This window comes from Pseudoliparis swirei, chromosome 12, assembly GCF_029220125.1.
Source record: "Pseudoliparis swirei isolate HS2019 ecotype Mariana Trench chromosome 12, NWPU_hadal_v1, whole genome shotgun sequence".
Classification (NCBI taxonomy): domain Eukaryota; kingdom Metazoa; phylum Chordata; class Actinopteri; order Perciformes; family Liparidae; genus Pseudoliparis; species Pseudoliparis swirei.
In genome coordinates this window covers 15,742,433-15,765,420 of record NC_079399.1, presented here as the reverse complement: position 1 = coordinate 15,765,420, position 22,988 = coordinate 15,742,433, and the positions used below count along the sequence as shown (strand labels likewise).

The 22,988-nt window shown below is 45.2% G+C and overlaps 2 protein-coding genes across 6 annotated transcripts in view; one reads left to right on the top strand and one right to left on the bottom strand.

Moving 5' to 3' along the window:
- Positions 1–11,562: 11,562 nt before the first annotated feature.
- LOC130202624 (sterile alpha motif domain-containing protein 12-like) lies at positions 11,563–16,140 on the bottom strand. Of its 2 annotated transcripts, none has more exons than XM_056428312.1 (4): positions 16,092–16,140; positions 13,154–13,287; positions 12,870–13,010; positions 11,563–12,589 (listed from the first exon to the last, which is right to left on the bottom strand). In XM_056428312.1, exons 2-4 carry the CDS (start codon positions 13,272–13,274, stop codon positions 12,573–12,575), a joined length of 279 nt encoding a protein of 92 aa, XP_056284287.1. In that variant the 5' UTR covers positions 13,275–13,287; positions 16,092–16,140; the 3' UTR covers positions 11,563–12,572. The 2 variants fall into 2 exon arrangements, with proteins under 2 accessions (XP_056284287.1, XP_056284288.1); XM_056428313.1 differs by lacking the exon at positions 16,092–16,140 and adding an exon at positions 14,139–14,232.
- Positions 16,141–16,782: 642 nt separating this feature from the next.
- scara5 (scavenger receptor class A, member 5 (putative)) overlaps positions 16,783–22,988 on the top strand; it is a 67,923-nt gene continuing 61,717 nt past the window's right edge. For 2 of the 4 annotated variants that reach the window (XM_056428084.1, XM_056428081.1), the window contains exons 1-2: positions 16,791–16,960; positions 21,471–21,592. In XM_056428084.1, the coding sequence (XP_056284059.1) occupies positions 21,481–21,592 (112 nt within the window). In that variant the 5' untranslated portion in view covers positions 16,791–16,960; positions 21,471–21,480. Of the gene's footprint in view, positions 16,961–18,015; positions 18,097–21,470; positions 21,593–22,988 lie in introns of those variants that run through there. The other 2 variants (XM_056428085.1, XM_056428082.1) reach the window with 2 other exon arrangements.

The window sequence follows — 22,988 nt, the reverse complement described above, 5'->3', positions numbered from 1 at the left end:
CCAGCGTCCGCGCTCTACCCTTGCTAGACGGGCTGTCTCCGTCCTGCTCCTCAGGACCTGGGCCACAGTAGCTGAGTGCTACTGCTGCGACCCTAGCTGCTACAGCTACCGTACTAGCGAGACCAGCGTCCGCGCTCTAGTCTCGCTAGACGGGCTGTCTCCGTCCTGCTCCTCAGGACCTGGGCCACAGTAGCTGAGTGCTACTGCTGCGACCCCCAGCAGCCACAGCTACCGTGCTAGTGAGGACAGTGGTGTTTTTGGGACGCCCTCACTTCACTAGACGGACTGTCTCCGTCCTGCTCCTCAGGACCTGGGCCACAGTAGCGGGTGCTACTGCTGCGACCCTAGCTGCTACAGCTACCGTACTAGCGAGACCAGCGTCCGCGCTCTACCCTCCTAGACGGGCTGTCTCCGTCCTGCTCCTCAGGACCTTGGCCACAGTAGCAAAGTGCTACTGCTGCGACCCCCAGCAGCTACAGCTACTGTACGAGTGAGGGCAGCGTTACGCTCTCCCCTCACTAGACAGGCTGTCTCTGTCCTGCTCCACAGGACCTGCGCTGCAGTAGCGGAGTGCGCTCGCTCTAGCTCCTGCTAGGACCCCAACAGACAGGTCAGGTCAGCTCCAGGCCAGCCGACCAGTTGCAAGCGCCGGCTAGGAGCCGCAGGGGCTCCCCTAGCAGTGCAATTGGGCATGCTAGCTTATAGAGTGGGTCTGCTGACCGCAGAACTAGCTCAGATAAGTCGCCACCCTAGTGCAGGGAGGACTGAAGCATCAGATCCACCCACGGCTGATCCATTCCCAAGGAGGACATCCCAGTAGTAGCCTTGTAGGGGGCAGTCGACGCCCCATCGGGTTCGTCATTCGCAGGGCACAGGAACTGCTGGATATACAGCAGCCGGAACCCCACGCACGCTAGTGCATTCCTCAGGGGCATTCCCGGCCCTGCCACCTTTTCAGTCTCCCCTCCAGAGACTATCTGAGGGGTTACCATCTTACGATAGATCACCGAACCCCGGCGTCCATGCAGGATATGGCCAAATGTGGCCTTCGTCCCATGCCATCCATTGAGCTGACTATCGCATCCATCGGTTTTTCCCCAAGGGGACTCAGAGGCCGGATGACCGGTGCCCTCGAGCCCAGTCGGTTCTCAGGTGACCATTTTACCATGCTTACTACACGGCAACTCCCCCTCATATGTCATACTTGACTACAGCCTCAGTGATGCTTCGCTGCAGGCATGTGCACTTACGTCGAGAGAACCTGGGCGCCTAATGCTCTCCAGGGTTCAGACCAGCTGTTTGGCCGGCGCAGGCACCCTTGTCGGAGGCATGTAGGGACAACCTCCCTACTGTCCCAGTGAAATCAGGGGACCTGCTCTACAGGCGCAGCAGCGCACGGTGCAAGCCGGTTTGACCAGGCAGCAGTTATCTGGTCTTCGCAGGAGCCACATCTTGATTTTCTCAGGCTGAGCCCAGCAGACATCCTTCGTGTGGTCTCCAGAGGAGATCGGCTCATGTCTGTCGACTTAAGGGGGCCTTTTGTCAGGCTCCTAGAATGCTTCACAGACGGTTGCTCTGTTATGCTTTCCAAAGCCATTATTCCCAGGCTTCTTCCATGTGGACTTCCCCAGGAGTTTCTACAAAAGGGCATTACTGCCGCCCTGCAATCACCAGGGCGTGAGGAAACTGCCATCCTGGACGATCTGGCTATGTGTGCCATACCCATTTAGGGCCACACAGTGCATTACTTGCACTCTCTCACGCCGCCCGGTTGGGCCTTCGTGAACAAACAACTGTCTGAGCCATTCTCAGAGCATAACCTTTATTGGGGTAGCTCTAGATGCAGCCACTAAGCGGGCCTGGCCGTCACTCAGACAGGTGGACAGCATCCTCTGCAGCCTTCCCCTCTCTGAGGGGGCAGATGGCTGTCTTTTATCCTCTTCTTGCCTATCGGGTAAATTGACAGCTGCATCAGCTGTCTTACACTCTTTCTCACGCTGCCCGGTTGGGCCTTCGTGAACATAAAGAGTTTTCTGAGCCATTCTCGGAGCATAACCTTCGTTGGTATAGCTCTAGATACAGCCACTAAGTGGGCCTGCCCGTCACTCAAGCAGGTAGGTACTCTCTGAGGGGGCAGGCAGTGGTCTTTTATCCCTTTTTTCCTTGCCTATGGGGCAAATGCTTGGGCTGCTGTCGCGGTGCCCTTCGCATGGAGGGCCTAACAGCCTTCGCCAGGGGCCACAGGCACAAGATGGGGGTCACAGTGGTGCACTCGGCTCTATCCCCGTAGAGGGTGAGAGCATACCCGTCAGAGGGTATCCCCAGGGAAGGGGTCCGCCCCACCGGGAGGTCGCCACAGCAGACTCCCGCCTCGAAGTGGGCGCAGTCTGGCGGTACAGGACTTACAGAGGACAGTCTATTCGCGACACTTGGGTCTGGAGCCACAGGCCATGCACCTAGCGCTCAAACAGTTCCTGCCATACTTGGGAGGAATATGTACTTGTTGGGCGAGACATCGCCTCCACCACGGGTTGGCTTGAACCCAGGGGCCCCTAGGGCGGCAGAGCTGCTCGAGCTCCCGTGCCCTTCTGTTTTTTCTCACTCCGGTAATCCTTCACCTGACCAATTGTCGGGTGAGGTAGCGACCAGGAGAACGGAACCAGGCGTTCCCACATTTCCGCTGATCTTGCCAACTACTGGGGTCTTCAACAGGGCCACCGAATTTTGCTGGTGGCCCCCTTGCGTCCAGCCAGGACTTGATTCCCCTGGCTGCACAGACTTCGCTGTGAGACGCCACGGTGCCTCGCTGACATGCGGGACCCCTAGCACAGCTAGATGGTGGGACCTGCCATCCCGATCCCGGCCGGGCCCAACAAAGGGCTTGGCCGCAGGAGAGCAGAAGCAGCTGAACAGAATCAGTCCAGAGGACTATTCTAAATGCCGGAGTGCCATCCGTCTACAAGACGTGCAGACCGAAGCCGCTTCCCGACCAGCGGACGGAGGGACCCAGTACGGTGCCTCGTGCCTACGGTACTCACGCCTCCGTCACCCCTTCTAGTTAAGGGCATGTCTGCCTCTATCCTGAGGGCCTACATAGCTGCCATTTCAGGGCAGCATGCTAAAGCCGACAATGATGCGGAACAGCCACAAGCTGGTGTCCCTCTTCATAAGGAGGGCCTCAGTGACTATCCCCTGAGCCCCCCCCCCGAGGGCTCCTCCAGGGGACTTGCCCGGGGTACTGGACACCCTATGCTCGCCTCCCTTGGCAGAGGCAGAGCTGTGGTTGCTGTCGGCAAAGACCTTTCATCCTTGCCATAACTGCGGCAGAGCAAGTAGGCAAGCTACACGCCCTGTCGGTCAATGAGCCTTGTCTGAGGGGAACTCAGAGGGCTCGGGTGTCACACTGCGGCCTAAAGCAGTGGCTTCCCCCAAAGGTGCTGGCACGCTCGGGTCTCAACCAGCCTGTCCAGCCTGCACAGCTTGACCACCATAACTAGTCAGTTAGGGTGGATCTAAGAAGGGCTAGGCCACTGCAGAACAGTGCCTGTTCCACTAGATAGTGGAGGCCATTGCCTGTGCATAGGTGGTGAACGTCCATGCTCTGCCATCCAGAGCAGGGTGTTGTTCTACCAATGGCGTTCCCACATCACGGGCGACCCGAAGAGGTATGCCCGTAGGGAATATAGGTGCATATGTATGCAACAGCCTCAGGGGCATCGTTGCGCACATTCACCAGAGACTACAGAGTGAACGGGAACACCCTCCATGCATTGCAGGTGGTCCAGATCCTCTGCTTGAGTCATATGAGGTAGTTTCCTTGGGATTCCTCGTGACTCTGTTGGTATAAGTCATCCAGTGCTAAGCACCGCCTCTGGCGGTCAGGAAGGATGAAATAGAACGCAAGTTACGTATGTAACTATGGTTCTATGAATCCTGGATGACCGCCAGAGTTCTTAGTCACTCGGAATCTCGTGAGTTCGCGAGAAGATTCCGTAGAACTGATCTCGGGATGACACCGGAACTTATACCCGGTGGGCGGGTCATCCGAGGTCACGGGTGACTTTGTTGTTATTAATACTCGACCTGCTATGCGCAAGACGGAAGATATCCAGTGCTAAGCACCGCCTCTGGCGGTCATCCAGGATTCATAGAACCATAGTTACATACGTAACTTGCGTTGTGACAAGTAACAACAGGCGACACACAAACCACACCACAGTCTCATAAGTGCTCTACGAATAATGTCGAGGCGGACGACGTGTTTGTCATGATCCAGAGTTTTTCTGTGTCTTATTTTGAAGTCCCTGTCCCCAGACTGTGGTTCTGCTCGGCTCGATTAAAGACCTTGTTTTAACCTAAACCTGAATCTAATCCTGCGTGCTGCTTTGTGGTCCACGTCCCGTACTGCACACAACAGAGTTGTTAGCGTACGCCCAGTCTGTCGGGTAAACATGCTTCATGTACATCATTATTTTTTTTGCCAAGTCTGTTTCCAACCTGTTTTTTTTTTTTTTTGCATGAATCTTTTATCAATTAGCCAAGCTTAAAAACATTGTTGCAATATCTTTAATTGGAGGGATAGAAGGGGTTCAATTTGACAAACATAAAAACAGACGGAGGCTAAATCATAAAGTCCCATGAGATGTGCTCCATGAGGCGAGAGCAGCATACGTCTGCACATCTCAGCTGAACTGTGGCTGTTTCTTCACAGAAAATACCAATTGAAAACTGTGGAGGGAAAAAAAAAACTTGTGAGCAATATAAATAGTTTATTGGACAGAAAGCTTTACCATCTGCCACCGAGAGAACGGAGCTTGTTTACAGCTTGACACGTTTGGAGTGGTGAACGATTTTAAATGTTTCTGATCACAAAATCATAACCGATTCGCCTTTTCCCCTGAGACTTAACAGCAGCAGGAGAACATCCTCTCCACCTCCATCGCTCTCTCTTTTTCACTCCGTTTCCTCCAATACAGAGACGATACATCAAGTGCCATGAGTCCTTTGATTTGAGGGGGAGTAGATGCGGGCCGTTTGTTGACAAAACTCATTTTCCCACTTCCAGGTAATAAAGTACAATGTGTTGTGTTTTCTTCTTCTTTTGTCACTCGTTTGTCTTGACAAATGGTGTGTTTGATAGCAGCCGGTCTCAGTGATTGGACTAGCACACACACATCCACACACTTGCGTTCAGTCTGGCCTCGTCTGCCACGAGGCACCTGCTGTAGCCTGTGAACAGGTGCGCTCTGCTAATAAACTCGGCAGGAGCACTGAATCTGCTTTTATTTAGCCGTCTCTGTTCTAACTCGCCCGATCTAGCTTGCGTTTTCATCCCTTCTGTTTACTCCTAACCAGGTGCATCAAACGTTTCATCAAATCCTGAGCCAAAAAAATGTGCAGCAAATTGGAAAACTGGCTGTAAATCAACGCAATAGAAAATGTCCAGGCAGAGATGAAGCTGTAAGCGAGCTGTAATTAACGCCCACGAGTATGTCATCACATCAGTGTGTGCACAGGACATACATTTAACCAACCCCTTCCTGCCTTAACCTATAAGTTAGACATATATATATCGGTTCTCACCTGCGGGGATGGTTTGACTGAACGTGTGGACGTTTGCCGGTCTCGCCACATTGATCACTGCTGAGTTGAAGAGTCTCAGGAGGGAAAAGCTTCAGGCTGCTGGATGTCTCTCTTTCCGCTGTAACTCAATTTGCTAAGAAGCCCCATGACAGAAATCCAGTTCTGAATGAAGCTGGAAACATTGACTCTCAGCAAGGATTTGGACCAGAGAGTAATAAAAATGAATGACTCGAGCATTAAGTCTCCGAATTGAAAGCTAAAACGTATTGAATAATAAAGGAGAGAGCAGCTTGTAACGTGATCTTTTTAGGAAAGGATACTCGCGTGAAAGATGTTGTCAACCTCTAATTGTAATTATTCTTCTATCTATCCTCATCATCATCCTCGGATAAGTGACGGATTTTCTTTCTTAAATTCACATTCAATCAAGACCAACACAGAGAAGTACTTAAATAACTCCCCCGTAAAATATAAAACGCAATTATTTTAGTCACCTGCTGCCTTCACAATTAGGTTAGCTCACCTCGAGCATCACTCGTGGAGCCGATCGGAACTCTCCAGCAGGTTGGACCGCCTCAGGCTCCAAATCGTCGTTCTCTGAGTTCACGCCACCACCTTCTCAAATGTGTTGGATGCATATTGCATTTCTACAGATGGTTACATGGGTAAAACAAACACAGACTGACAATTGAAATGTGACGTTGTGTGTCTCTCAAGTCACAGTTTCCCTTTGTACACAGACACACACACGCACCCCTCTGCCTCAGTGTGTAACCATAATGCAAGATGTGCCTTTGTATGCACTAATGTGAGCAACCCGACCGTATTCAGACGCACATGTATGCACGCTGTGTGTGTGAATTGTCCGACTGAGTGTTGCATATGCGTCTTTGCCAGGTCTTAAGCAGAGCAGCAGGAAATGAATGTGCTTTTAGGAACGCTTTCTCGCAGGGGCCACGAAAGCATGACTGTTCGTGAGTGACTGAGTGCACCTCGGTATTGTCCACGGCTAAATCTCACATTCTGCTGCAGCAAACTAGTCAATATGTTGACCTCTCGTTGTTTTCGGTCACTCACACTTTCTGCAAACGCTGTTTTATCCAGCCAACCGACTCCTCACTCACTCCTCTTAACCGGCTCCTGAGTGGTAGCGGCTGCTCGAGGGGACACGGCCGAGTGAATCGCCGAACCCAAAAGAAAAACCATGGACTGTGTGTCTTGGAAGGTGTGTTTGGCCAACGGCTAACAGCTCATGTAACTACACCAATTGCACAATGGTGACTTTCTGGGCATCAGCCTCGCATTTACACACGCATTGTTCATTTTTTTGGACTAAATGTACAACATTATTTTTTGTGTGACAAACGGCCGATACCGTGGCGGTCTAGACTAACGGATAGCCAAACACACAATACAGAGCGCACCCTTTTAGTTTGAATATATCTATATAATAGAACAAGGGGTGCTTCAAATGACGACGAAAAGTCACAAACAAATAAATAATTGTAAAAAACAAGGGAATACGATTTCATTCATTAAACCTCAAAGGAATTTTGAATAATCAATTGAAAAAGTCAGTCATGTTCGTTTTGAGACGAATGACTACAAAAGATGCAATAAACCAGTAGGCCTACACAACGTCTGCTATTGATGGTTACATCTAAAGTCAAATTAAATGTTAGAATCTTGTTTGTTTGTAAAATGTTACATGTAAATTTGACTTGTTAATGATAATAAATATCAACGCTTGTTCCATCTGGTGTGACCGGGCTAGCAGGCTAGCAGTAGCGTTAGCAATGCATCTTGAAATAATGCATGAAAACTCCCAAGCAAGATCCGCAGCAGTGATTTTGTTCTGTCCTTTACATTCAGCCTCCAAGACGTGAATAATATGACGTTAGCCATGCTGGTGTTAAGTTAGCTGTGTGCCGTGTTGCGTTTGCTTGATCTGCCAGCGGCTCCACAACTGTTAGCTTCTCGTTAGCTGACGTTCGCAAACTAGTCGAGCATACGCGTGTCAGTCACGAGTCCTCGTCACCTCCAGCAGCTTCCACAGAGGAGGATGTTTCAGGGTTCTGCCAACAGTGTAACAGAAACATAATGTGACTAATCACCGCCTACAGGGAGCCAAAAGTGAAGCTGATAATGTTACTTTTCGAATAACTTGAATTCAGCTTAGAGGCAAACGTGCGAGCAATCCCGTGAAGTCTAGTGAGCAGCAGGTTATTGGCACGGCCTCCGAAACTTTCACATCACACCTGAACTCACACTGAACTTTTCTCTTTTTCCCACCCGACGCTAACTCATTTCTCTTTCAGAAACTATGGATTTTTGTCTTTCCCCGGTCTATGAATGAATCACAAGACGGTGACAGAGAGGCTGTAGGTGCGTTCACACCAAAAGCGAAACTATTTTTTCGCGCGACCAAATCCCGTGAAAAGTCAACGTACAGAGACGCTTGTGGCTGCGATAGATGCGATATTGTTTACAGCGGCGCAATGTTCGCCCCGAGTTGAAATATTTCAACTTTGAGGCGGTCATCTCGCAACTCGGGCCAATCGGCTCTTGAGTTCCGCTCTCGTAGCGCTGGAAGCGGAAGTCTTTCAGACGTAACGGTAACTTCATCGATGAAAGTGACCGAGCTGAGTGAGCCTACGGGTGATGTCATGAACCCAAACACGAGGGCGTTAGTGTGTGGGACGTCCACGACAAGTATAAAGCAGAATTAGTGGTTAGTTATTCTGGTGGATGATGGAAATGATAACTGTCTTTACGGAGACGAGACACAGAGATAAGCCCCGCCCCTCGCGGAGCGTCTCGACGCTTATGGCGTGAACACGGCAAATGGTCGAGCGAGTAAATATATTTGTTGGAATAAGAAATTTATGGCATAATTTGCAAATATTTGCGTCTCTTTCATTAACATTACTTTGTTAAACAGACCAGAGGCGGCATCCCATGACAGCCAGAAGACGCTCACTGGAAAGACAATCTACTCTGTAAAGTATGTTGAGTGCATTCCTGTTTATAGATGGTCACAGCAAATAATTGGAAAATGCAATGTGCGCACTAACACCCTGACACACGTTGACAAGGACTTTATATTGTTTATTTCAGAAACCTAAATATACAGGATGAATGTATAAGAAATTGTTGCACCAAAGGTTATGAGAGCTCCCCCTAAATATCTCAAATGAGGCTTTCAATTCACTTTGGGTATGCCTTGGATGGGCATTTTAGGCTACTTTTACAGGAGTGGGAATAGGTTAGATAAATATAAGAACTTTATTGTTATCAATACCAGAAGACGGGTATAAACTTCGCCGGTTAGCTGTTCATTAGGACTCAAATCTTTGGAGAAAGAGAGAAATGAAGGCCATTGATTGAGGTTCAGTCTCACTGGCAGCAGCTGTGAAGCCCTTTTTGTGCAATGCAATGATGAATACACGTGTTTCCTTGAAGGTAACCATGGTTAACAGAGAAAGAACATTGAGTTTCCTTTTAAAGCTTCCAGTCTGTTATTCAAAGTCAATCAGCATGACGGAGGGATCTCCAGCCTCGTCAACACATCTGTTAATGAGAGAATCACCGACATGATGTAAGCTGGTCCTTTTGTGGCACGGATGAAATGCAGTGCAACTGGTTTGGAGGGGATTTAGTTCATCTTTAAACATCACTTTTAAGTCATCTCATCACTCTTCATAACATTCTGGAATATCTGCAAAGTGCCATTGTTACCCATGAATATGGAGGATAAATAATCACAAGAGTGATTACCTTCGCATTGAAAATGCCGGAAGGTTATGTTTTGATCGCCGTGTATTTATTTATTTATTTGTATGCGTGTTATTCGCAAAACTCAAAAAGTATTGAACCGAATTGTATGAAATTTGGTGGGATGATTGTTTATTATCCGGGGACCAGTTGATTAGATTTTGGAATCGATCGGGTCAAAGGTCAAGGTCAAAGGTCATGAACAGGTCAAAATATTTCGCAGAACTCAAAAAGTATTGAACCGAATCGCATGAAATTTGGTGGGATGATTGTTTATTATCCGGGGACCAGTTGATTAGATTTTGGGATCGATCGGGTCAAAGGTCATAAACAGGTCAAATCTTCTTGAATCACATGGAATTTGGTGGGATGATTGGTTATTATCCGGGGACCATTTGATTAGATTTTGGGATCAATCGGGTCAAAGGTCAAGGTCATGGAAAGGTCAAAATCTTTTTTTTACCATAGCGCAGTCAATTTTTATCCAATTGGCATGCAACTAATGCCAACATGTTCATAATTCAATGCCCAATCTTGTGATATGCGAAGGTATGCGCTCTACCGAGTGCCCATTCTAGTTTGATGTGTTTTCCTCAGCAAGGACTTCATTCATTTACATAGGAAGAGATCCACAGGTTATTGGTAGTGAGGGTGGGGAGGAGTAAAACAAATTGCTACGGGGGACTACGGGTCAGTGGTTAGCAGGTCTGTCTTTCAATAGTAGTGTATGAATGTAACAGGATTGTAAGTCGCTTTGGATAAAAGCGTCAGCTAAATGACATGTAATGTAATGTAAATGTAATGTTAAAAATGCAGGAGAGACACCAAGGAAGAGAAAAAAGATAAGGATGGTACATAATAAGGTTTGGGTCATGTCTCACTCAGGAGAGCTGAGCTCTGCGAAACTACCGCGAATTTGAAACCGTGGTCAAATAAAGCTCAATGGTCCTATTAGTGTTAATGTTTACTGAATTTGGTGATTTGAAATTGACCTCACCCCATCAAACTATTAAAATATATTGGAACGGCAACTGTGTCCGTCATCTGTTGCCAGACGCTCCAGTGCTGTTGGCGGTGAACGGGAGCGAATCTCTGCAGCCAGAAAGCATTTCCAACAGAGAGGGGATTAATGTCAATGGGTTGTTATACTATGGCGTTAAAGTGTCCACATACCTATAGTGCGTTTAAATCTTTCATTTGCTTTTGTTGTTTTTGTGACACAAATACAACTTCAGGTAATTTGACCTAATGTGCAATACAGCCCCCTGTGGTGATGTTGTTTTCTAACAAAGGACATCTCGAGAAATAAGCAGAATTTGCATTTGTTTGTTTAGTGGCTGAGATTTCCTTACACACACACACACACACAGGCCCAGCAACCATCAGAAAACAAGAGAAAAGGTCACTTGATGGGTTGTTTTTTCTGTTAAAAAAAAAATTTGTATATATATATAACTGATCATGCACTTGTGAAATTGGGCTATACAAATAAACTGAATTGAATCTCAGAGCTGGCTGTAAATCTATTCTCATGAATGCCTCAATATCCTTAAACCACTTTTTCTTTCTTAAAACTGGTGTAGCTAAAGCATTATAAGTGTCCCTCATTATTGTTCTGTGACTGATGTCACATACGTGACGTAGTTTGATTTAAAAAATGCTATTGCTCTTTTCATTCCTGAAAATTGTTGTCTTTGAAATCAATAGGAGTAATATGTTTTCATTTATTTTATTGTTATGACCTTATTTTAATAGTCCTAGATCTTTCATCGTGGTTTCTTCAAATACAAATCGTTGCAGTGGAACACTGGATGTGTACGAGAGGCATGAAGCTGGAACTGTAAAAGCAGAAAGATAATGCACACTCGGCACATTGCGTCTTTTACTTCAACCGCCCATGCTGTAGCACGGCCATGAAAACATGTAGAGAAATAAAACACCACATTTTACTGCATGTGATGCAAATGTGGGCTATAGTTGATTCCTATATACACAAATTAAAATGGGGCCAACATCGTTAATAAAAGGAAATAGGGCATTATATCTCATTAAAGTTGCAGGACCACTTGCATTTAGGATCTTCACAACTCAGTTGTGAAAATAAGTAGAAACAGGATTAATCACATTAACCAGGAAATGTATCAGAAACAAAACAGCAGACAAATCCAACACAATTAGAAGATGTACTGTAACTTTGTTCAATAATCACTTTACAGAAATACTTTATTTATTTGCTGTTTTTCAGTTAAAAATACAAATACAGGCATTTCAAAGAGATTAAACCAACAGCTGGATTTTACAATGACTTTCAGGCAGCGTGTACGTGCGCATGTGTGTGTGTATGACAGCTGATAGAAATGCAGAATTGGACATAAAGCTACTCCGACATGTTGGATTATCTTCCTGTAATTTCCCAGTTTATTCACTCAGAGCGCCCAGTACTAGAAACATGATCTACTACATTTCTGACATTGTTTATTAAAGGTTATTGATTATTTTCAGACCTTGTTTGCATTTTACTGGACAAACTATCACATGCCCACAAGTTTTCCATTAAATTTGACTTTAATTTCCAGGTGTCAACTATTTACATAACTCCCTGTAATTACTTGTCAAAATGGCAGCTGTGAAAAGGTCTCTGAGCACTTGACAGCACTAGTGTCCCTAGTTTAGTGAAAAGTATCAGACAAATTACATTTTTGACTTGATGGTCAACAGATTACAATCCATCCTGGCGGGTACGTGAACATCTCACCATTCAATAGTGTTGAGACGTTTCAGACAAACCCACTAACGTCAACCTCATGGTGGCGCGAGAGGAGAAGTAAGTGGACCGCCAAAGGAGGTCCGATTCATCAGGTTCACGGTTTCATTAAAACTCATATCGCTGTTGGGATGCTTCAGTCTTCACCAAAGTGGCTTCACCAACGCAGCGAAAGATATTTCATGATCCACTGACGACGAGATGTAAATGCACAACAGAGAAAGAAGGAGGAGCCTAATGGACTCAGAGAAAGACGCTTAGACCAAAAATGAATCTCATCCATCTGCACAGGTCAGATTTCACACAGGAAATGGGTTTCTCTTTCTCTCCATTGATTCTTCTTTCTCTTTCACCTTCTCGTGTTATTGCCATCACTCCCACTTTATTCCCTCCTTCACGTGGACGAATCAATGGATGGGAAATGAAAAAGGAAGCCGCATTTCATTTCCAGCTATGAGGAAAAACACTCTGCAGAGCAGCAAAGAGTACAAATAAAATATTAGTGAGCAGCTGATTTCTCTCGCTGGAACTAAAAACGCTGGCGACATCGGATATGGTTTTATTTTTTTAATGCGTAATGAAAATAAAATGTATAGTTCTGTCTGAGCGGGCAGAAACCAAACCAAAAAAAGATGAATATCCTCCTTGATTTCCTGTGACTTTCCATTCATATTAACAATAATGGCTCCTGTCTTATCTCTGTGACGCACAGCCTCAGCCTGAAGATTAAGTCATTTGACATTCTCACCAGAGCAGATGTCACCGAATTCATTGATTTCTTCCTGAACTCTGAGGAGCAGGAGGTCCTGCCAGATCTCCTGCTGCTGCTCCTCCTCCTCCACGCCGAGCAGCTCCAGGTGATGACCCTGTAATCTCAGCAGCGCGCGGCCTCCAGAGACGAGTGTGCACGAGCGAGTGAGTTCACAAAGCAGGAGTGCAGCTCAGAAAGATCAGATTTCCCCAATTCTAAATAATAATAAAAAAGGACAAAAAAACCCCGATAGAAGTTGAATGAGATGCGTGTCGCTGTACCTGATATGGCGTGCTTCATTATGGCTTCATGGAACGCGCCCATGTGGGTCGGGTGCTGGTCCTGCACCCACTCCAACACTTCCTCCACCGACCACATCGACACTCGCTTTGACGGTACCATCCCGCGTCAGCAGCTACACACCGAGGAGACACGAGCAACAAAGACACACATTCACATTCATATTCACTACGAGCAGCGTGGGTTGGAGGTTTGGACATTTGACAAGAAACACAAGCGGACGTATCGGTTTTAAACAAAGTCTTAAAACTTATTTGGAATAGAAAACAAAAAGGCAAACCGTCTCTTCTAATCTTTTCTAAGAATCTATCAAACTTTATAGAGCAACTTTGACCTATCGTAGTTTTACTGGCATTTTACACTCGTAGATTTACATCTAAATTAACTGGCTTAAAGTGGTAATTTGTCGGGGAAATAAGATGACGGGATAATCAGAAGAATTTATAGCTAAGGGTACAAATATTCTGTGTTTAAATAAACTGGACTCTTTCTCGACACTCCAGTCACTTTTTGTGTGATCGGCTAAAATGTAGTGTTATTTTCTGAACATCAAAATTTCAAAAAACCCAAAGTGTGCTAGTTTTCACCCGGCATGCTAAAACAGAGCAAAGCAGGAGATCTTAAAACATTCAGTTTGGCTTCAACGATTATTCATCTAAATTGTTTGCGATCTTCAGGGTTTTTTGCCAAAAGAGAACTTGATCAAACTTTGTTTTCAACGGAAAGAAGAAGAAAAAAGTCTTGCTACAAGTTATTCCTCCAAAGGGAAACATTCACTGACAATTCATGGTTGAGAACTTTAATCGAGTAATTCATCACTGGGCTTGGCGCATTAGCTGAGGACCCTACATGTGAGGAGGTGTCATTTAATCTGGACACGTGGCGCCGTGGATTAAGCGTCCTTCTCGTGCCCTGTCCCCTACTCCCTCGGCATCAGCCCGTTTCCCAGTGATTCATTCAACGCACCTCGGAACACGATGACAAATAGCTGCTTAACAGCAAGGTGAAAACTCCCAACACCTCGGAGGTCCAAAAAGTTCTGCTGGAGTCAAAAAGAAAACAGAAAACAGTTTCTCCTTCGCCCCGGGTTCTTTTGGCTTCGCTCCCAGCCGGATCCTCCTGGGCCGCTCTGCCATTAGGCGGAAACTGCTAAACTGTTGTTGTGACCTTTCCAGCGAGGGAAAATTAGTTATTGGGGTATAAATATAGGAATGTAATTGCCCGTGTTAATTAAGGGCGGTGCGCGATTGGCCGGGGCGGTAACGAGGTCCCGGCGGAGTAACTGACATACAGAGAGCGAAGACCTTTTGCACTGGAAGACGAGGAGGAAACTTCCCTCTCAGAGCCGGGGTGAGCTGAGGATGAAGACAACCTCACTGCGGTCTCTCTACCGTTGGATTTATGCCTCGGGGCAGAGTTTGTCAAACTAGGAGAGTCTGAATGGAGCTCTGGTGGGTCCGTATCTGCAGAGAGGAAGTGACTTTATCCTGCTGGTCTTTTTTACTCTGAACCTTTTCATTGACGTCCACACTGCCCACTTACAACTGAACAAAAGCAATTTACAGCAACACGCAGGCTAGGAAATTGGCTTTCTACACCGACTGAAACTGACAAACCATATATATATATATATATACCATATATATATATATATATATTGATCACATTGGACAGCTGGACCGAAGTGCTTTAGGTGGTATTAATACTGCCTCTAGTTTGACAGTTTTATTTGAGCCTCCGGGTGGCCGAAGTTGACGTGAACGCGTGGGCGGTTATGTTGGTTTTACTTGGCAACTTGATTTAATATACCACAACCGGGAACTATGCTGCAATGTGCAATGCAGAGGAGTGGTCACAGAAAGAAAAATAGATTGTAAACAAAGTGCATTAATATCACTGGGAGCTACAAAAAGGCGTTTTTAAAGATAGTGGGGGAGTGTGTGTGCTGGGGGGGGGGAGAGTTATATCCCACTTCAACATGGCATTCCCCTTAATTTGATTGTTTTTGTTCTATGTGGGTGTCAGTACATTTGTAATACCGATAGCAAAACTGTACCTTCTCTTATACCTTGGGTGAGGAATGCTAAACATGTTTCCATACAAAAGAAAGATGCTAAACTTCTCCTCCGGGCCGTAAGTACCACACAAGCTGCCCCACAAATGGGCTGACATGAAGCACAGGGATTAGGGAGATGAAGACGTAAACCATGAAGGTTCCGAACAGAGACTTAGAAAAGCACCACCAGAGCTCATGTGAGAGTATTCTCACGTGGTACAACGAACTAAACTGAACCAACGCTTCAAAAAGGGGACATTTTAAAGTGTCAGATTGAGGTCATCACTTCTTTACACACAGAGGTGTAATCCTACCATCGTGTGGTTCCCTTTAGAATTACGTCATCATTAGAAAATAAGATGAAAAATACGTTGGCCAGCTTTTGCCAGACCTGGTTCGGCTCTCTGATCTTCAGCCTCTCTCCACTTCGCATGGTGCACTCTGGCCTCGGTGCATTTCTTTCTGCGCGGTTGTGAGGAATAAAATGTATTTAATGTTCCTAATTCAAACAAATAAAGCTCGAGTTTGTGTCTTCTCTTGTCTGGTAAGACATGAAACTATCAAATGTGACGTTTACGAAGAAGAGTGTGCACATCCAGCTTCATCACTGCATCGACAACACCGTTGCCTTGCAGGCACACTCTGCAAGGCAACGGTGTTGAACGGATGTAAACATATGAATACCATTGACGTGGAGGAGAAAATCGAGAGATCAGGAGAAGTTTTGTTGTTACTGTAACAAATCAATAACAGCTCACATCATCACAGCCTGCAGCTCAGACGGAGCACTGACATGTTTACAAACTGTCCACCCGTTGTAGGTGTAAAGTTAACCGAACCATAAATTTAGAAGTCATATTTACCTCTGGTCCCGTACCTGTAGGAAATGAAACATTCCATTTCCGGGCTCCGCCCACTAAGCGGGCGCGCGCCCGACGCACCTTATGGGCCCCGGAGGAAGTGATCCCTTCAGGGCCGTCGGAAATATTATGAATCTTTCTGAATTCAATCACACGGGCTGATTCTTACGTAATCATAGGACAATAAAACAACATATAGTTGCTAGAGAGCTATGCCAGTTTTATGTTTACGTACTGTTATTGACTACTGTAATGTGTTTCAATTGTCCTATTGTTTTGTCATTTGGTATGAACCTACAAATAACTACCGGCAAAAAAATACTGATTTTTAATGGATTTTATTTTGTGTGTGTGCGTGTGTGTGAAAGTCAACTACTTATTTGAGCCCGGTATGTTTAATCCAGACTTGTTTTTAACGTCTTGACTGAGTTATTGAGGGTTTTAATGAAGTCATCATCTAATTAAAAGTATATATACTTTTTCGTCTTTATTTAATTTGCATCAAAATCAAGCCTTTTGCCTTTTGCTAAACACTCAATCCAAACTATGCAGTCACGTGATGTACCGTCTGCAGCCAACAGAGGGCGCGCGCGCAGCATGGCGCGCTACCTGTCCTTCACCTCGCTCCTCTCCGCCAGCTGCTCGGCAGGCTGAGCGAACTCCAGCTGGAGTTGTGTGATGGTCACATGACGATGTTGTGGATATATTATTCCAAACGTGTTCGCCTGTGCAGAGCTCTGCAGCCCTGACGGAGACCGCTTCCTTCTGCAGGACTCTGACAGCTGAGAAGCAGCCCGGAGTTACAACTACTGCAAGAGGAATTAAGAGAAACGTGGAGCTGTGCCTTGTATTGACAGTTGACTGGTGACAAGGTGAGCTCCACGCCAGTGTGCTCCTTACTTCACTCTGTTTAATGTTTAATGTCTTGCAGGTTTATCATAGGCCAACACACTATAGTGGAACATGCAGGAATCCTGCAGTGACTGCACCTGTTTTAAACTGCAGCTAAATGTCACCTGTCAAACTTTTTTCATTTTTTAAATAAAGATATTATATCAAATGTACTAATGCACATGTTACATGCAGTTGGTTGATAACGGGCATTGATTATGCATGTCGAGTTGACATGTTACTTGTTCAGCAACAATCTCACATCACTCTTTTAAAGGGGCAAACTGGTTGACATCTGTTCCATATTCGTTGCAGTTGTGTTGAATGGCAACATGTAACAAGCTGATGTAGATGTTATCTGTTAGTGGAGGGCCCGCAAGGACAACGGTCCGGAAATGCACGTTTAATGCAACTCATCTGCGGAAAACTTTTTCTTTTGGTTTCATGGATGAAGTATCTCTGCCTTTAATTAACCAAGAGTAATGTGTTATTGATGCACAGGGATGACTGAGACATGAATGGCGTTGCATATATACAAGAGGGAGACTGTCCTCCATCTCAGCTCCCATACGTCTAATATATTAAATCATAAAATCGACTTGCTAGTCTAAAAGACTTAATTAAACGGATCATTTGTAGCAAAAACAACCGCATCAGAAATGCACTGAAATTGTCCACACGTGTCACCTCTCCTATATATAGAGTTATTTATATATGTGTGTGTGTATCAGAATGTAGTCTTCTCTCCCTCCCTCTATGATTAACACTCAGGACCTCTCAGATGTATCTGGTGTCCCTTCGGCGGGGCCCGAGCCCAAGGTTGGGAACCACTGGCCTGAACCATCTGTATGAAGATGTTGAACCTTGCTACACGTCAGGCACCTCGGCTTGATACAACAATACAATGACAATTACACTTGATACTTCATTATTAGCAACACAATGGTGTAATTGTCAAAACATGCTGAGGCTTTGCTCCTTCTTTTTCTTCTTCTTGGCTAGTTGCCGCGCTGCATCTTTAACTTCTTGTTGTGATTGGATGGAGGTCCAAGAAGGAAAGCCTAATATCCACTTCAGCCGCATGAAATCCACAGATTTCCCTCAGCTCTTCAACACGGTGATGACGAGCTGATATTGAGAACTGAAGGAACTTCTTATCGGGTTGTGCATGTGACGCTTTTGAGCTTTTGATTTACTGTGAGCTGTGGTGTTCTAGCGAGGCCTTTTGTAGCGCGTGATCAGAGTTGCTGCTTTAAGAGGATGCTCTGCAGAGTTCACCTGTTCGGGTTGTTTTGGGTAGTGTGGCCCTTTAAATCTGAGATGTAGTTTACAGACTCAACCGTTTCACAAACTTTATTGAAACGGTTTTCATTGGATTTTTAAAAAATAATTTCATGGGGCGTTTCTGCTATTTTGTCCACAGTTAGAGATGACTCTGCTTTCCCACCATCGTCTGTTGGCACCGACTAACAGAGACCAAGCAAGTGTGTGATAAACTGTCAGACCCCACCCAACTCAGTATAATTAGAAGATCACTCACACATATGCGGAGAGTTTTGTGGGATCTCCTAGCAGTCTAAATGTCAACCTGACCCCTCCATCCTCTCTGTAATGAGAAAGTCCAGAGTCCAGACTGAGCGCTTTTTAACGACTTTGTCAAACACCCACAGATCTCGCCGTCAGTGCTCGTGGGAGTTTAACACCCAGCGACTCCCGACTGCGGCAGATTTAATTTGACTCCTCAGAGATGTCCATGCAACCTTTTTATCTATTTGCTCTGTGTCCCTTTCACTTTGTTCATGTGCGTATAGGTATTTGGATTGCATCACGAGTAGCGTGGGAAACTCTCCCCAAACCAGAAGAGCAAATGCTCAGCTCATAGTAAATAGTGCGGTGTGCGGCTGCAACTGATTGCAATACATTACCGCTTAAAGTCTTTGATAAATAAAATGTGAAATTCAATGTACATGAAATAAAAAAAATTAAAAACTTGTACCACCACACGTGTGCTAGAACCAGTAACTCGTGAATGGCTGCAGCTGCTAACGTAACTGTCAACTGTGTGATGAAGATGGCGTTACGTCTTCTGCTGATAAATGACACATTGGCATTCTGCCATATCCGTACCCGTCAAAGCTGTGGTCATTCTTCACTTCTCCTAAAATCACACAGGGTTAAAAAAAGTACTTAGTTATGGTTCTGGAGCTACTTTTGGGGCTATTTTAAAAAGTAAATTGTAAACAAACAATGGGAAATAATTCTAAGGTTACACTTGTGTAAATGAAGCCCCGTGATGTTGGCTCATTAACATCCCTGAAACTGGACATGAGAGATGAGTGTGTATATTCTTGCCATATTGTTGCTAGAATATTGGATACAAGTGAGGTTATGATGGAGGAGGTGGTCAACTGGAGGGTTTGAGCTGTGATAATCCTGTATATAGAAGATGTATCGGCTCTTTTAACCCTCCTGTTACCTTTCGGGTCAATTTGACCCCATTCAATGTTTAATGTCGGTGTTCTTTCGGGTCAATTTGACCCCAGGCTGTTTTTCACTGTGTCAAACATATAAGAAATATCAACTTTTTTATATATTTAAAGGGATATTTATGTAGTCAACAAACAAACAAAGTACCTCACACTTAATCTTGGGAAACATTATTAATTCTAATAATTTTCTGCAGGTTTTAATTGCTGGGGTCAAATATGTTAGTAAATGTAAAGGTAACAGGAGGGTTAAGCCATATTGGATTTACTGTAATCGCACTTTAAAGCTAATCTAACATGCCTCACCTCCTCAGAAACATCCAGACTTTAAGGTAACTTGAACCAAATCAAATGGATCTACTGCTACAGTATTTTTAACCCACAATTCAATTACACAACGGTGCAGGAGGTCCATGCTCACTTCGATGGACAGGATGAGGAGCTCGGACATCCTAAAGCAGCACCTGTTCGTTTGTGTTGAAAGGTCCCCGTTAGCTGGTCTGGGAAAGCCTCGGGACCCCCCCAGTCAGGGCTTGAGGTCGTGGCTATGGAGAGGGACCCAAGGGCTCCTTTGCTTACTGTGCTGCAACCTGGATGTGTGAATGGACGGGTCCACCATGCTAGCCAGCTTTCTATCAGCTAGCTGTTGAGTAACCAGTTCCATTTGGACTGACATTCAAACACTGGACCATGTTTTATAGAAAGACATGGCAGAGCATTTGCAATATGTCTAGTGTCAGATGTTAGCGCTTTAATGTTGTAGGACTGGGCTAGTAGTGAATGGTTGATAAGAATCATTTCTTTCTTAACCCCGCAATAAACCGTTAGACAATGTTTTTATTCTGCATTCATTCACCGCTTCAGCTCTTTAAATATCCGGCTAAAAGGCAAACGGATATAAAAACACAACCGCTGTCCACGGAAAAACCAAGCGAGGAGGAAACCAAATCATCCAACGCTTGTCTAGAGTCGGCCACAATCCGCCCAATCCTCTCACCACAACCATTTCCTTCTATTTGTTTAGTGCTCCGTTTGTCTACATTGTCGCCAGATAAGTGCAACAGAAACGGCCAAAGCTCTCATAACTGGTTCACCCGAGTTTTGCAGCTCTAGACGACACTAATAGAAAACAAAACACCAGCATTTCAAACTCTGTAGTTGTATGGATCCTGACCGACGACACAAACTTCAATACACGGCCGACCAAAACAAGGTGGCCTGATGAGACGATTCCCATCACGTTTTATGAAAGGATAAAGTTGATAACTAATGAGTATGTATTAATTTGTCAACCTAGTTTTTTTTGCATTGAATGTTACTGCAGACCACGGGTTTAGGGTGAACCGCGAATGTTCTGAACCCAAAATATGTTGAGTGAGTACATTTCATATCAGCATCGCACTTGTAGAAAATAACTTTGTCAACACTGTGAAAGGAGTGGTTAAGTTTAGGCAACACTATTCGCTTAAGCTCAGAACAAAGATCACAGTTTGGGTTAAAATAAGGTAATAATAAACAAGTGTAACAACGTAACAAGCCTAAATGAATTACAACCACCCTTTGTAGACTCTTATATAACGTTAGGTAACATGTTCATCAACCAGATAAAAACATTTAAAGTAAACACAAACTGTGATGTTCAGCAGGTGCTATAGCAAACAAGTCAGGAACATTATCAGACCTCATAGCTGACAGCTAATCAAATATCATGGAGACATGAAAAGCCGATGTTTACCTTTATTTTCACACGTCTCCTGTGGTAAAATATGATAACATTGGTCATGGGTCAACTGGGCTGTGATTTCCGGTGACCTTTCGCCTGTATGGGGGTCAAGTGAATCTAAACGATGTAAATAAGTGTCTTCCACCTGAATGTTAGTTTCTCCGCTCATTTCTTTCGTCTTTTTTGTCATCTGTACCTTTTGTTGAAGCGAGCTATAAAAAGGTTAGGGTTGATTGTAAAACGTTTCCAGTGGCTCATACTGTGTGTATCTTCTCTCCTCAGTCGGCAGGAGATGGAGAACAAGGCCATGTATCTGAGCACATATGAAGAGCGAGAGAGCGGCTCCATGTATGAAGAGGCCTACGAGGGAAACACGTTGTCCAAACTCAACCTGTGCGATGAAGGTAAGGAGGGCAGTTGTGTCGCGGTTACAGGTACTCACTCACAAGCCCGACTCGGAGGCAGAGGGACAAGTGGAACTCTTTTACTAGTTTCAGGCAGAGTTAAAACCGGGAGGTCAAAAATCTGAGAAAGGGCAAAATCCAGGGTCGACAGGAAGATCATGCGTGGGACAAAGATGTGCGGGAGAGTTTGGCACTAACACACAAGACAATCTGGCAGAGGACAAGTACAAGTGAGGGGACCCAAGTAGTGAGGGACTAATGAGGAAACGAGCAACAGGTGAGACGGGCGAGAGGACCAGGTGAAGGGAATGAGGGTTGATTAGGTGTGATGGGCAGGATCTGAAATGACATGAGAGTTAATGAACCAGGCAGACGACGCAAAATAATTATTATGAGTAATTTGTGACGAGTTGAGACCAAAAACACAGAGCTGAACTTCAGACTTGAGAGGCGTGAAAGCTTTAACCAAAACAAAGATGTAATCTTCTTCTTTTTTGTTGACATAGGAGCAGATTAGTTTAAACTGAACTGCATGCATTCTGAACACAGTTGTTTATGGTTTAATGGAAGCAGAGAAAAAAGAAAAGAAACTGTTTGTGTGAGAGAGAGATTGATGCAGATCTTCATAAACCATGATTGATTTTCAAAAAAGGGACTTTCTACACAGAAATACACCCATGCTCACACACACTAATAACAAATACAGACTCAATGCTATCATCGCTTGGCATCCGCTCTACTCTCACTATGGTCATCTGTGAAATATGTGCTTGTGTGAGTGTACAGGTGCAGCTGCAGCAAATCCACAGTCGACGCCGTGTTCTCAGGTTTCGACCCAAAGCGCTGCGAGTTTGGTGGGAAAGTCTCAGTGAACATTAACCGGAGAATCTGTTGACATTTTGATGGAAGGCGGACAATGGGCGCACACATCAGGAAGACTGTCCTCATCCGACATCTCAAATCATAGGACATTTTTCGCACCTCGTTGATGACATCCCCGACCACGGGGCAGTGTTTTTCGATGGGGTGATGTGGAAACGAGCAAAACAAGAGTGCCATTCACACACATTATGAGGTACTGTGGCTTATGGGTAATAAATACGGTTTATCCACAGAGTAATATCCGGGCTTTATTTGGGCAAATGGGGTCTAAATGTTCTGAACTGAGGTGTATGAGTTGTCGAGCGACTCCACCATGGTGCAAATTACAACTAATTTGATAATGATAAGTCAATGTTTAACACGCGCATTATGCTGCTTTTGTTTGGGAAACATCTGTTCACACACAGACGTCACGTTACCATGGGCACCGGCCAATTACTGAGACAGGGCCTGACCATTGAGGAATCTGTGGCACTTGCCAAGCACCAAATGTATTGGATTTGGAAAGTTAAAG